The sequence below is a fragment of the Chenopodium album genome, chromosome 8, assembly GCF_948465745.1.
Source record: "Chenopodium album chromosome 8, dcCheAlbu1.1, whole genome shotgun sequence".
Taxonomy (NCBI): Eukaryota; Viridiplantae; Streptophyta; class Magnoliopsida; order Caryophyllales; family Amaranthaceae; genus Chenopodium; species Chenopodium album.
Window position 1 is genome coordinate 4,183,264 of NC_137841.1, and position 16,000 is coordinate 4,199,263.

At 32.0% G+C, this 16,000-nt stretch overlaps 1 protein-coding gene and 1 pseudogene across 2 annotated transcripts; both read right to left on the reverse strand.

Moving 5' to 3' along the window:
• Window positions 1-5,995: 5,995 nt before the first annotated feature.
• Window positions 5,996-10,055, reverse strand: LOC145642632 (uncharacterized; annotated as a pseudogene).
• An 894-nt stretch (window positions 10,056-10,949) lies between these two features.
• LOC145641632 (uncharacterized) lies at window positions 10,950-15,733 on the reverse strand. 2 transcript variants are annotated; one of them, XR_014115484.1, is made up of 11 exons: window positions 15,365-15,733; window positions 14,236-14,290; window positions 13,604-13,639; window positions 13,474-13,518; window positions 13,082-13,165; window positions 12,750-12,815; window positions 12,609-12,647; window positions 12,375-12,474; window positions 11,940-12,107; window positions 11,493-11,669; window positions 10,950-11,372 (listed from the first exon to the last, which is right to left on the reverse strand). XR_014115484.1 is itself a non-coding variant. In XM_081692491.1 (10 exons), the coding sequence occupies exons 1-9, from the start codon at window positions 15,544-15,546 to the stop codon at window positions 11,941-11,943; spliced, it is 774 nt and encodes a 257-aa protein (XP_081548617.1). In that variant the 5' UTR covers window positions 15,547-15,733; the 3' UTR covers window positions 10,951-11,669; window position 11,940. The 2 variants fall into 2 exon arrangements, 1 of the variants encoding a protein (XP_081548617.1); XM_081692491.1 differs by having other exon boundaries at window positions 10,951-11,669.
• Between the last annotated feature and the right edge of the window lie 267 nt (window positions 15,734-16,000).

Below are 16,000 nucleotides of genomic sequence, written 5' to 3' on the forward strand. Positions count from 1 at the left end.
TTGAATAAGGGCCTTAATGGTTCCAGCTTGTATCATTTAATTTGGTTTTGGTTATTGGTTTTGAAACTTATTTATAACTGAGTTAGTTTTTCCGCTGCTATTTTCTGATAAAGCCTTAACGTTTGAACACGTGGCGGTAACACGCTAGTACTTCTCTTGAATATTGTTCAGGGTCCTCACAGATTTAAAGAGAGAATTATTGGGGTGTTACACCCTAACCCTAAAACACCATCCCAAAATCACCCAAAACGAATTTAGGGTTTCGCTTATGGTGATTTTGGGGTGGTGGTTTAGGGTTAAGGATGTTTGAAAAGGGTAGGGGAACGGGAGGGTGGTCTATTTCGGTGGGGAGAATAGGGCTGGGGGGGGCGGATTCCGATGGGGGGAATGGGAAAGGGGGGTGGTTTTGGTACGGGGTGGGGGTCGGGGCAGCAAGAACGAGGAAAGGGAAGGGGGCTGCGTAGGGTGGGGGAAAGGGAGGGGGGTGGGTTCGCGTCGATGTCGGCCTAAGCTCTGGGCGTTGGCCGCCAGCAGGGGGAAGGGGTGGTAGGATGGTTGGGTTACTTTTTTTTTTTTTTTTTTTTGAATAAACTTAACGAATTCCGTTAAGTGGTAGTGAAATTTTAATTATATGATTTTAGGTGGTAGCAAAATAAAATAAAAAAAATTAAACGGGTAGCAAATGTAACACAAGGTACTTTTGCTGGTACTAAATGTCAATTTTTTCAATTTTTTAAATTGGTCATTTTTTATTATTCAAAGATTATATTTGACATGTGACTCATTATACGTTAGATGTAAGTATAAATTAACATATTTATTAGTTAAAAAAAAAAAAAAAAAGCTTTGCAAATTTAACAGGTTTTGACCAAAATTCGTCATTCAAAATGACTGGTAGTGATTTTTTTTTTTTTGGGCATAATGTTTCATACTGAATTTTGAGAAATAGATATTGAATTATTTTGTGGAAGAAGAAAAAAAAACAAATAGATTATATGAAGATGAAAAAAGAACTAGTACTTCTAAAGTCCTAATGTCCTACGCATGAGATTAAAGAGGAGAGAGAGACAAAGAATAAATTGAACTAAGCATTTATTATTTAAAAAATAAAAAATAAAAAAAAGCTCTATAACAAGAATTGAACTCTCGACTTTCTTTAAAAAGCCCAACTATCTTTACCACTGAACCGGAGAAAAACTTACTTAACAACTTATTCACAGTAACTTTATTATATTTTAGGGCCCTGTTATTTTAGAGCCCCTGTGTAGTCGCCCAAGTTGCGCCATGCCAGTGTCACCCCTGTCGGTTATCAATGAAAAAGTATTTCCTAGTTATTAACCGAATAGAGATTTTTCAAAGAACTTCACTTCTGCTAATAAAGAACTAATAGAAGTGAGTATGTTGCAATTAAAAGCTAACGGAATAATTATGTGACTTGACTGGCTGACTCTGAGTAGAAATAGGAGGGTATTGTACCACTTAATTATCAAGTAGATAAATCAAGGCTTTCTCGAATATTAAGGGTTTGTTTGGCTTGAGAAGAAAAAAAAAAAAAAAAAAAAAAAAAAAAAAAAAAAAAGTTAGGGAAATTGGTTTAATGAATGGTTTACTAAAAAAAAGTGCTAGTCATGGGTTAGGCCATGGCAAAAAAAAGTTGGCCTATTGCCAAGGCTTTGTGTCGTATCTAAGTTCGGGACAAAAACTGTGCTTAAACTTGCTGTTTTGGGCCGAAATTCAGTCTAAGCTATATTCTTAACTAAAAGTTAAATTTTGAGCTGCTCAAAACCCAAAAAAAAAAAAAAAAAAAAAAAAAAAAAAAAAAAAATCGAAACTAGAAAAGCTGCCCAAAGTTGCCAATTTTCAAGTAAGGCTACATTTGACCATGTTTGACTCAAAAAGTAATAATGGAGAAAGTAAATTACTAAGAGATAGAAAATAAATTACCAAAACCCCTTGATTAATCAAATTTCATTGTTGACTAAATAAGTTAAATAAACTCCTAAGAATTTTGTGATGGAAACCAAGCTACTTTCCTAAATACAACTTCATAGGAATTTAATTTCCATATTAACCAAACAAGCATTGAAATAGATCCAGGGAAGAAGGGTCAATTGTGAAGTTTTGAGTTGTTTTGAATAATCTTCATGGCACATTTTATTTCGGTAAAAGAATAATTTTAACGTTCTTTGTGTTGATAGACAGAAAATTGATGATTGTGGAAAAGTAAACTATCAAACTTTATTTAGTTAAGAAGTATGGAGTATGTGTTACTAAAAATTACTAAAATCCATTGTTTGGATGTTTTCAGAAGATAGTTCAGTTTTTCTCGGGTTTAGGACCAACTTTGAAAGAATTCTATGAAAAATAAAGGCAACAAACTAACAATGTATGTACGTGGATATTCTTTGGAAAAAAAAAAAAAACACTTTTCCCACTGTCTCCTCTATTAAATGAACGAACACAACAAAATTAAGGAATCCATTTGTATGGAATTAACCACTAGCATCTGGTCGACTAAACATGATGGAATCCATTTGAATTGATACTTTGGTTCTTACTCCCACTTCTCAATACATTTGATTAGATACTAACTTTAGCATCAAAGGGGGTTTCCTCAATTTTAACCCTCGAGCAGGGACGGACCATTGTAGGGACTATACTAGGCTTGAACCCTAATAACTTTCACAAAAAAAAAAAAAAAAATTGTAAAGACCCAATTTAAATTTTTTTTTTTTTTAAAAAAAAAAGCTTATTGCTTTATTATTGTTGCCTAATAAACTATGGAGTAAGGAAATAGAAAAGCTTCTCAATTCCGTAAAAGTTAAAAAGTACTGACAATAGTCACAAACCCAAACCCTTTAATTTTTCCTCCACTTTTTTCAAGGTACCAATTCAATTGATACTTCCAAGAACAAATTGCAATATCACTATATCAGGTACGGAGTATTGTACTTGTATTACTCGACTACTTTTTCATTTTTTTTTTGTTTTAAAGTTTTTGGTTTTAATTTTTTTTTTATTTTTTGCAATTAAATTTTTTTTATGTTAATTACGTATTGATTAGTTTAAGCACTGACAAATAAATTAATAATAATTTTAGGCAACAAGACGTTATCAAAGTCAATAAATTACATAGTGAAAAATATAGAGCACGATCTGCTTTTGGTATGTCGTTCTTTATTTCTCTATTAATATTTATCAATTGATAAGTTATTTTAAAATTTTGATTTATACTTGTGATTTGTGAGTTGTAATGCGTTGATAATAAACAAATTAGTCACTAATGAATGTATGCTTAAAGTTAAAGAATCAATTAAAACATAACAACTTTTTTCAAGAAATATGTATATGTACAAATGTACAATTACAAAATAAATTAACTTATAATTAATTTCAGGTAAACAAATATGAACAAACAAAATTTATTACCTCCTTTTTCAAAATAAAAGAGCCAGAAAATGACACAACACCCAACAAAATTAATCTATTTAATGAAGACATTTATTATAATTAGCTATATTCTTATACTCCGTGGTATTTATAATATAATCTCTCATTGAATATTTAAATAATTTTCGTATGCTTATGTTATCATATTGTTTTTGACGTACACTTATACTAGAATTTATTGGCCCCTAAAAGAAAAGGTTTCAAAATCCGTCACTACCTCGAGAGTAGCTAATATTTGTCCTTTAAGCATAGAGCATCCTAAACCTTCATCATAGAGTATGAAACTAGAGAGAATTCATTTTCATACATAGGTTAAAGATCAAAGGAAATTTATTCATCACATTTAGAAATATACAGTTGTTCATGCATGTTTGATGCTCTTTACAAATGCTTTTCTTTTTTTGAATTTGGTACCCTAACATGTTCTATAGAAGTGGTTTCAAAAGATTGACTATCTTCAATTTAATAATTTTGTAATCTGTTACAATACTCCTCTAGGGAAAATTTATAATGTTTTGGATCAATTATATTGAGATCTAATCATGCAAAGTGAAAAAAAAAAACCATCCATCAATACATTACACCTTTTTATAGTGGTAGATCCAGGAATTGTATCTAGGGGGTTCGAGCTTCATCAAACACCCGATATCCGAATACACGGATATAAATCGGGTATTCAAGTATAAAATAGAGTGTTCAAATAAATACCAATACACAAGCACACAACAAAATAAGTACAAATTTCAGTATAAATACAAAATAAATGACCCAATATCAAGGTTACACGGTAGTGGGACGTTTGGGAACGTGGTACGGGACGCGGAATGTAGGCTAAACAATTCGCGGAATGTAGGCTAAAGAATTCCCAGAACGTATGACTGTAGAGTTCCCAATTTTTTCTAAATTGGAATTTTCTTTTTTTAATAGACTTTTAAATTTATTACATTATTTACTTTCTTTGGACTTTAATTACAATTACCCATGTGTATCCTTTTCTCAATACAGAGAACTAAAGTTTTTAAGGTTTTTTTTTTATATATATAATAAAATACACAGTTGTACACTATTTACTATACAGTATTTACTGGGCAATAAGCACTTAAGTATTAAATAAAATAATAAAAGATGGAAAAGATAGAAAAGGAAAGGTCCACCATCTTAAAAAATTTTTTTTAAAAAAAAAAAAAAAAAGGGGTTAGGATGTGTTGTTAGCCGCAATTTACTTCTTCTTCCTTCTACACACTAGTTTCTTCATTTTCCCAATTAATGAAACTTTGAAGCTTTAAGCCTTAAATTAAACCTAAAAAAACTTAAGAAAATAGAAGATTCTTTCACTACAAATAAGTACTCCATCAAACACAAACCAGATTTTTTTTCCATATCTAACGGGGTTCAATTGAACCCATGAACCCCCGCTGGATCCGCCCCTGCCTTTTTGTACACATAAATATGTTTTTCCAAGCTCATTACATCAATATGCTTGGTTATTTTATATCTAATTGAGTTTATTTAATAGAGTTAATCCGATTGGTTTATTGAAATGTATTGGATTGATGACAAGACAAAAATCATCTACTCACTCGTCTAATGTCAATATTGTTATTCCTTTCTAAAAGAGAGATAGAGAGAGAGAGAGAGAGAGAGAGTGAGAGAGAAACAAAAGCAGTTATGAGTTGGATTGTACTTTAATATAAGATTTCTTAGAGCATACTTCCTCTGTTTCTTTCTAGTTGACGCATTTCTTTAGTCACGTTTGCCAATACACAAATTCAAACGTTAATATCTTTAGTTACCGATAAGAAAAATATATAAAAAGTTGATATTTAGAAAATAAATATCGTGACGAATTTAACAAAACCCCACATGGTTATATTTTATAATATTATGTATAAATCACAAAATACAGTCAAAGGAGAGTGTGTGAATAGTGTTAAACTCAAAACGTGTCAACTAAAAAAAACGAAGGTAGTATATATCAAGGAAAATGGCTTACTCCTCCCATACGTTCTCTTTCCTTACCCTATTTTGTAACACCTCATACTCTATTTCATCCACCTCATTTTCCACTATCTCTTTTCTCTCTTTCATCCTCTTCATTTTATTTTCCCCACATCAAAGGGTATCATCTTGATATATTTATACAAGTACTAACTTTGTTTCATATTTTTTGCAATTTTTGCAAAAAATGAATGCTTCATATTATTTGCAACTAATGTTTTCTTTCCGTTTTAGGTTGTCATTTCTCTCTATCTTTCTCCTCATCACATGCATTCCTATTTTTCTCTATCTATCTTACACTTACAAGCAAATTTTGCCTATGAGTCAGTACACCAGGGCCGTCTTGAACAATTTTGATGCCCTGTTCTAGTATGAAAAATGGAGCCCTAATACTCATATAAAAAAAATTTATTTATATTGTATTAAAAAAACGTGTGTGTGTGTGTGTGTGTATATATGTATGTATCAAACTCTTTTATTAAACAAACTTATTAAAGTAAATCAAACTCCTTTACTAAACTACTACACGCATCTTAGTATCAAACTACTACTTAAAAAGAGTCATCCTTCTAACACTCTTTGAAGCAAATTCATCCACCAAATCTTCATATTGTATAGTCAATCCATTAAGTCTCTCTTGTAACATCGTAGACCGCAAGTAGGATTTCAACAACTTCAATTTCGAAAAACTTCGTTCTGCAGAAGCAACGGTCACGGGAATAGTCAATAAAATTCTATATGCAATATTTGTATTGGGAAAACAATCAAAATCTTTCAGAAACATTAATATATCAATTTCTCCCATTCTTCTATTCGGAAGAACATCTCTTAGTAGCTTCAATTCCACAAATAATTCATGCCCATCAATATCAGATTTCTCATTATGTTTCAATGCATTTTCAAAATGACTACAACAAGACTTTAAGCATGCGTCATCTAAAGATTGCAACTTATCAGAATTGAACAAAAAACCAAAAATACGTTCATATTCTTGATATTGCTCAAATCTCTTATTAAGAGAAACAATGGCTTGATCAACAAGGTAAAGAAAATAATTGATTCTAAATGATTCTTCCTCAGATAACTCAACTGATGGGGTACTAGGATTGTCATCAAACTGTCTTTTCCTTTTATATTATACGCCTATGGGGAAATATTGGATCAATATCCATTTCAATAGCAATTTCCTTTGCTTTATTCAACGCATTAGAAAAACCAGATTCTCTATAACTCTCAAAAAAGGAAATCAGCCCCTTTATTTTTTCCATAGCAACATCAATAAGCACATCTTTTGATTGTAAAAGCTTACTAACCAAATTAATTGCAGATAATATTTCAAACCAAATAATAATTGCAATTAAAAACTCAAAATCACCAAGCTCGTTTGTTGCTAAGGATTTAGCTTCATTTCTTATATTTGATTCAAATTCATTATTGTCCGACACTTCAAGTAGAGCTTCTCTAAAATCAGACATTTGAAATCTTATAGCTTTGACACTATCCACACGACTCTCCCAACGAGTAGATGACAATGATTTTGGAGTCAAACCTTTTACATTATCTTTCAAGATTTGCCATTTTTTTGTAGATTTGGCAAAAATTGTATAAATTTGTTGAATAACTCCAAAAAAATCTCTAGCTTTACTACATGATTCAGCCATATCACACAATGCCAAATTAAGACTATGACAACCACAAGGTGTATAAAAAGCTCTCGAATTTACATCTAAAAATTTCTTTTGCACACCTTGATGTTTTCCTTTCATATTTGACCCAATATCATAACCTTGTCCACGCACATCAAATATGTCAAGGTCAAGATTTTTTAATTCCTTTTGTAGTACATCAAAAAGTCCTTGGCCAGTTGTGTCATTCACATTCAAATAAAAATCCTAAAAAAGATTCTTCAATACTAACTGTATTTGAAGAAACATCCACATATCTTATAATCAAGGACATTTGCTCTTGATGACTAACATCGGGAGTACAATCAAGTATCACAGAGAAATACTTTGCTAACTTTATTTTTTTTTAATAATTTTAGTTTTAATTGCAAAAGCAAGCAAAAGTATTAGCTCATTTTGGATGTTATGTCCAAGATAATGAACGTGAATATCATCATTTGTTATACGTCTAACATGTTCTTGGACAATAGGATCAAACTCTGCTAACATTTCAATTAAGCCCAAAAAATTGCCATTACTATTTTGATACAATTTTTCATTAGAACCACGAAAGGCCAAATTATGTTTAGCAAGAAATTTCACAATTAAAATAATTCTTAGTAAAACCTTTTTCCAATGATCTTTTTCTTTCTCAATCATTCTTTGGGTCGTTTTGTCAATAGTTTCATTCTGTTAGAGCCTTAGACGGAATTCATACCAAGTGGTCATATTCTTAACATGTTCCATACCCGTCTCATGCTCTCTAAGTCTTTCACCAATATGTGCCCAATCACTATAACCTTCATTTGTTAATAGACCTCTACCAATCCCTTTTCTAAAAACTTTACAACAAAAACAAAATACTATATCAAGCTCTTTTGAATAAACAAGCCAATCTCTATCACATTTCTCTCCATTCGATAAAACTCTAGTATACAAATTAGCGGTAAATCGTCTAGAGAATTTATCTTTGGGACAGGTAACAATGGAACAATCTCTTTTAGGACCTTTTGTGACTAAAAAATCAATCATTTTTGAATCAAGAGCATCCCAATTCCTTGGATCAAATATATCAAATAAATGCACAAATGGGGTAGTTTGTTCAGCATTGCCACTATCATCAATATCATCTTCATCATCAAGTGAATTATTCAAATTATCATCATTGCCATTTTCAGTGTCAACATTTTAATTCACATTTTCATTATGCACATTATCAAACTCCCTGTTTTCAACATCAACATCTCTATTCTCAATACTAACATTCTCATCAATAATCACATTCTGAGGAATTTCAATATCATCATTAAAAGCCACATTCTCAGGAATTTCAACATCATCAACATTAATAGGCACATTCTCAGGAATTTGAACATCATCAACATCATCATTAACAGACACATTCTCAATAATTTCAACATCATTATTATCAACATTCTGATTTTCAACAGAAATGTGGGTTCTTTGATAATAAATTTATCAAGAGATCCTACTTGGGATTGAATTAGCTCTTCAATTTTCTTTTTATTTTTTATTTTTTTTATTACGCTTAGCATATCCAGACTCTTGTTTTCTTTTAATAGGCATAATTTAACAATTAAAAGTCAATAATATGCTATGATTTAATAAACAACAAGGAAAGAAACAACCTTGTTTTGGCTAATTGAATCTTCAAACTAAAATTAAGAAATCAGAAGATCTCAACCTCTAATTGCCCAATTGAAGGTCATTTATCTACTGTAAAAATTCTGCAATAAAAAAATGTCACTAATTAGCGAAAAATTACTTTTTTTTTAAAAAAAAAAAAAAGAAAAAAAAAACTGATTTATTAATTCAGAAAAAAAAAAAAAAAAAACCGCATACCTTACTGCATTTTCCAGATTTCGAGCAATTGAACAATGAAGATAAAAACTTCCATTAATCCTCTTCAATACTCCAACAATAAAATTGTATCAATCTTACGGACAATTATCAAACTTTGCCGATTTGTAAGGCCAAATCAATCTAACTATTTTTCCCTTAAGAACAAAATTAATCAATAATTTTTTATGAAAAGATAAAATTTTGGTAGGAGTATATATTGGATTGAAAATTTTAACTGTTGAAATGGAAATTAAATGAGACAAAAATCGATTTAATTGCTCCATTATCAATTATAGAGTATAATTGCAGAAATTAAAATGAAGAATATGGAAGGTTTGATATTTTTGTGGGAATTGCAAGAAAAGAGAGTAATTAGAGGATTTTTTTTTTTTTTGAAAAAATGGAAAAATTAAAGGAAGAAAAATATTGTAAATGGAAAATTGGATCTTTTTGTTAAAAACTAGGAAGCTAATTGACGGAGTAAACTAGGAGTAATTGTTGAATGTTGACCCACTAAAGATAGCTAACAAGAAGTTTCCAAATTTTATGTTATTACTTTTTTTTTAAAAAAATTGGGCCCTTTGGTTTTGGGGCCCTGTGTAGTAGGTCTGGTTGCATAGGCCCAAAACCGGCCCTGCTGTACACCCTTCAAAGTTGCAAAATATGTAAGACAAAGGTAGTACTATAATATGACCCCCACCTACAAATTTTATCTTTGTAAAATATTATTTTTTATTGATTCTCTTAATAATAAGGTCTAATAATAATTATTTAACAAATACAACAAATAAAAAGGTGACACTTTGTCAAGCAATGGCAGGCCATTTCAAAAATGTGATTGTTGCAATAATCTTTTCCATTCCAATGTTTGTGACCTTTTTTCAAGTGCTTTTTATATATTTTTTTATTTGACAATATGTTGTCGTCTTTTCTTGCAAATTGCTGGAAACAGTAAGTTTTTTATGCTTTGCTATATCCTCTTGGCACAAGAGACAAGGTGCTCAATCCTTCACTAGAAGAGGATTGTTCTTCTCCTTGAGGATCCTCAACATTTCCCAACATCATAGAGGATGGGCCCATCTTAGCAAAAACCTCATATACGACTAATACGAGAGTAGATATCCTCCTTAATATTTATGGTCTTAAGGCATGAGCAATAGAACAACAATCCTCTAAGTGGTTTGTTTATTTGCCACATCATCATCATACAAACCCCTCACTTAACAAACCTACTGTCAATACAACTCATTAAAGTTATCCATGGGCCCTAACATTTTTTTTAAAAAAAAAAGGTGAAAGTGGGTCATTTGGAGCAAAATGAACCGGTTCGTGTAAGAACTGTCCCAACGGTGAAAAAAATCTTTACACAAAGTTATTTTTTTTATCTAAAAATGTATCCCAATGGTGAAAGTTCACCAAAAATCTCACAAACTTATGAGAAAATAATCTCAGCGTGAGGAAGTTCATAGAAAACTTCATGCTGGCCTCACAACCAAAAAGTTAGACAAGTGTCAACTTTATTCCTTTTTGTTTTATTTTTTATTTTTTTATTTTTAAAAGCATTTATTTAATAAAATTAAAAAAACAAAATAAGAGAGAGAAATATGGTGGGGTAGTGGGAAAAGTAAGAGAGAGATTGGTGAGGAAATTTTTAATTTATTGATTGATGGGACAAAAAAAATTCCCTCACAAAGAATCTAATGTGGAGGAGAGGGAAAGGTAGAGAGAGTGGTGAGGATTTTTTTTTTTTCCTCACCATTGTGTATGCTCTATACAAATCTATTGCTCATTTTGCTCTTCCCACAATAACAGGTATGTCAACAAACCTTTACATTGTTCCCAAAAACCTAATGACAAACCTCTTACTTCTTTCTCTTATTTTACCTGATTGATTTCATATAGGACTAACAAAGTAAAACGGAGAGAGTACTTAGAATTGATTTTCTTACACAAAATACACTACACTATCTTGAATTGATTTGATCCATATTATAAAAATATAACAGTAGTAAATTCAGCTGTCCAAGCAGGCAAGCATGTAAATCAAGCAATTGACAGAAAGTTCCTCCTAATTGTACCGCACCAGTAGTTTAAGACTTTGGTGTAACATTCATATATATGAAAAAAAATATATAGCAATCTACATATGTTACATAAGATCTTCTACAGAATTAGAGAGTACAAAGTATTAAATAACAGAACAGAAGAAATCACTCCAATATGCCTTGCCTAGATCTGATGATGGTCATTCTGCTCAGAAACATATCACCACAGCGTATGTGGTATTACACCCACTGACGGCGAGAGATAGAGCTCCTGAGGGCTTGGAAAGGGTATAAATGATCAAAAGAGTTGGACATCTTCGTGATCTAACGGGGAAAAACTTTACCCTTTTACCTGTATTAAAAGACGAGAGAAAAAGTAACCGCATTGCAACCTTTTTGGATGTTGTCAGGTAACTAACTGTTAGATATCTAGCCTGAATCAAAGATTTAGCCAAGTCCAGTTATGTCTTACTGCATAATGAACTCTGAACTGAGCCCTATATATACTGGTGTCTGAGCTACTTGTCGATTTGGCAATGGTTTACTACAACAACCTCGTCATACACGGGTGCAAGCAAGTGTAGGGAATGCCGGAATGGTGGTCAACAAGTTCCACCGGCTTTGATTAGAAAAACTGTTACTGATTAATCTGCATCAGTATTACACACTAGTTTTAGCTTAAGAATGTGCAAATCAAGCTCACACAAAAGAAAATATAAAAACACTATGGTTCCTATCAGCAAAAATATTGGACAAAGTAGAGGAATACATAGTCATGGTTATTTTTCAGAATGTGCGAAAAAATCATTTTTGACAGTCATGTTTGGAAATGTGGACATTAATTTATTACCAGTATTTTATTTGAAATTTAACATTTCTAACTCTAAAATAAGAAGGAAAATGAATATAAAGAGCTTACCTCATACTAGTTTAAGCTGTTTTTTAGCTTCAGCGCCAATTGAAACTGCTAACTGTGCTCGTTCAGATATACTGTTGAAGTCTCCTCGAGCAATTGCTTCTTTTTGAAAAATGGCATCTGACAGCACTACTGCTGATGCTCCTCGGGTGATGAAGTCTGCTACTAGACCTTCAACATATGAACATTTCTTGATTAGAAAAAACAAGATTTATACTACCATCTTCTGATTAATGTTGTAGCTTCAAATACATACAGAAACAACAAAACTACATAGCAGAAGCCAGAACTACTTCTGATATTTGCAGGCCAACAATACTACTGTGTATATGACAATCTTAGAGTCATTTATCGAGAGGAAATAGCAGTTTCCATAAACCACAGCCACAAATTAGTATAGCAATTGTAAGATAAGGAAATTTGATTTCAGATGGTTACCCATTTGAATTCCTTGAGAAGCAACCATTGGGATGTAATGAAAAGGCTTCTTAACCGCTGATATATACTCGACACCACCAAGTGCAGAAACAGGATAGATCTGATCAGACCAAGAGCACAGCATCAGTTATGTGATTGTCCTACCCCATAGCATTATTTTATACAAATGAATATAAAGAAGATGACAGAGACACCAAATAGATATATCAGAACAAGAAACATGATAAACCCCACCTTGACAATCCTTGCACCGGCATTATAAGCCGACAATATCTGCAAATGGACAACGGTAAAATAGGGTTTGAGATTTCAATGTTCAGAATCAGGAAGAATTATTTACTGTTTGGAAGAAATGGAGACAGGATATGATCATACTTCTGTTGGAGTCATGACACCAGGTATGTATAAAACTTCATGATCTTGGATGTCAGCTAGTATATCCTGTAGTTAGGAGGGTCAGCTGATACAACCTCGAGATAAGTACTACATAAATTATCCTTTTAAACAAAATCATACTTCTATAATCATGATTGGACTTAGACGGATATTGTATCGTGTCCTATGAGTCTATCTTGGACAGAAAAACCAAATGCAAGCACAAAATAAGATTCAGAAAGTTATAACCTATTATAAATGGGTGACTTAATGATATTTATCCTACAAAAGAAAGTGGATATGGAGACTCACTAAAGCTTTCAAATTAATACCTTGATCATTGCAGGACTCATTAGGAACTTAGCACCAACCTTCTTTGCAACTTTAGCATCTTCGGCATTTAGAACAGTTCCTACCTAAAAAAAAAAAAAAAAAAAAAAAGATTAAGTTCAATAATTACACAACATAACTGTCAGAAATCTATGCATCAGACAAACACTATCGAAATTTTTAAGACATCTCTAAGAGCCAAGCAAATCAATCAGGAACAAAATCCAAAGAGAGTGCAGACAATCTTGAACCAACTTCTAATGCTTACATAAAGGAACAAACTTCAGTCAATTTCTAATAATTAATCTACTGCAACATACATACTTAGCTTAAAATAATGAGATAAGGAGATTGAAAGAAAAAGAGAAATAAGTTAGCGAGGACATGATCTTACTCCTAAAGTCATTGTTGGATACTCCAGCACAAGCTGTTGCAAAACCTACAACAAAGAGGCATGAGCAATGAGAATGAAATCAATTGGCAAGCAGAATTAGAGAAAGCAAAAAGAACTTCAACTGAACAACCTCAAACACACCTGGAGTGGACATCACAACCTCCAACTACACGTTAGGAAGTAAAACAAACTTGTCAGAATAATCACGAAATTACTTATAAAAAATACAGGGTGCAGTTCAAGCAAGGGGAGATGTGAATTAGAAACATTTAGAAATGCCTAGATATCAGGCTAAATTCACTCACTTCCAGTAAGCATTAGCAGGAAAAAACAAAAACAAAAAAACGAGTACATCATGTATCTGTCAAACTGTTCAGAGACATCTAGATTTATATAGGAATATCGGAAATCAACTTTTGTTGCTCCATGAGGGACACATTTGTAGGCAGGTAGCTCTTCACTAATATTAAGAACACAATTGATGCAAGTGACAAACAGATGGAAATGCTGAAAGCATTATCTTAGAGATCAGAATGGAAATCTTTTCATATATTGTGTATCCTTTAGGGTGTAAGCGGATTCGATGGAAGCTCATACATATGAACACTAAGGACAGAAATCAAGGATTCAAGGTATTCAATATGAACGTCATAAGTCCAATAGCTAGAATTGGTTGCAGTTCATAAAATGATATATACTGTGTGTAATAGTAAAAGAAACCCACTTAGTACAACATTTTAGCTTGAAATCAAAAGCACTTACTACTTTGATGCCACCACGTAGTGCAGCTCGTGCAGCTCCAAGCGCTAGCTCTGCACTGATATATTCAAATATTCATAATCGAAGAATGAATCTTATATAAGTAAGCTTCATAAACTCTAGTACAGCTACAGAAAGACAATGAAAACAAGACACTCGTTATCCAATCTCTTGACACGTCAGTTGTCATTGCAGAATCTCACATTTTGATTGTTATGGTGAACATGAATGAAGGAAGAAAAAAACATTTCTGCACACATTAGAAAGCTTTGAGACTTGAACTCCCAAGCAATGTACTATGCAAAGATACTTGATCAACTTGTTTACCAATTGGTAGACAAGAATATAGTTGTATTCAACTATTTACATGAATATTGACTATACATAATAACATTAGCACAATACGAGGTTTAACCATTATCCATGCAAGATTGCAAGTTAATTGTAACATTTCAATGACGCGATATTCCATCCAAGTAGCCATGACTTCATTTTAATTACTACTACTCATACATAGCTTCTACTTGGTCTAGGGACTTAGACTAGCTTAAGGTGGTATAAGGAATCCTGTAGGGGGGGGGGGGGGGGGGGGGGGGGGGGGGGGGAATGTTTATTTAAACAAATGCTAGAAAGAAAAGGTGAATTTGTATCACTAAATTAAAGTTCCTTAAGGAGGCATTGAAATGTTTATCAAGTGGCAAGCTAAGTTCATTATAAAATTGAAAAAAAAAACATACCCTTGAAATGATTTAATGAGAAAATGATAAAACCTTGAGTTGTTTTTTTACTACTCCGTATAAATTTGCATCTCTTGACTTCAATGCACAACTTTGACTAAAAACATCTTTAATTATACAAATATATGTTTTCATATATACTTTATCCAAAAATTAACAAAATAAAATCAAAGTGGAGTACATAGATAATGCAAAAAGTCAAAATGATGCGAGTAATCTAAGATGAGTAACTAACCACGTGAAAACCACCATATTCAATATTCAATAACAGGATAAGAATTCCTAGAGTTCCCTAGCAAATAACAAAATTCCAAGAACTAACTAAATCTTCAGAATTAAGCGATAACAAACACAATATCATTAAGAAATTCCAGAAAAAAAAAAAAAAAATGTACCTAGGAGCACGAAGGCAAGCAATGATACCAGAACTATGAATGTCAGAAATGGTTTTGAGAAGTTGAGGAGAGAGAGAATTGCATGAAGATGATGATGATGAAGCTTTCAATTGAGATAAACATGGTGAACTCCTAAACATAGGAGAACTAGATAATAAGCCAATACTTCCAGCAGCTGCCATATCCACTCTACTCCTGAAACAGATTTTTTTTTTTTTTTTTTTTTTTAACTTTTTTCAAAGTTGCATTAACAAGCAGTCAAGCATTGTTGTGAAATTGTCCATTTACCGCATAGGCGGAGATTTCCTCCGGTTCTTTTTTATCGCTACGTTTAGAGTTATGTTTATCAACTACTCCCTTATAAAGTGTATATAGGACAAGAAAAAACATATGTAAATATAAAAATGTTCTTAAACTAATAATTGTCATAATATTAGGGGAATAAATGAAATATTAATATAACATCACACTATGCAATAGATATCTATAATTCCAACTTCAAATGTTACTTTATCAAATTTGTGTTAACATGTTTCGCAATGCCTTTTTATTAGCTTTTTATAAAATGACACAAGTAAGTAGCCATGTATACACAGATCTTGTGCTAACTGACAAGTCCGCTGTTATAAGACCATA

Excerpts from the sequence above, each read along its gene's own strand:
- LOC145641632 (XM_081692491.1), bottom strand. The coding sequence starts at position 15,546 with ATGGCAGCTGCTGGAAGTATTGGCTTATTATCTAGTTCTCCTATGTTT. Across the intron at positions 13,519-13,603 it reads CCACTCCAGGTGTGTTTGAG|GTTTTGCAACAGCTTGTGCT; the intron begins GTTGTTCAGTTG and ends TCTTTGTTGTAG. Across the intron at positions 12,816-13,081 it reads TGAGTCCTGCAATGATCAAG|GATATACTAGCTGACATCCA; the intron begins GTATTAATTTGA and ends TCCTAACTACAG.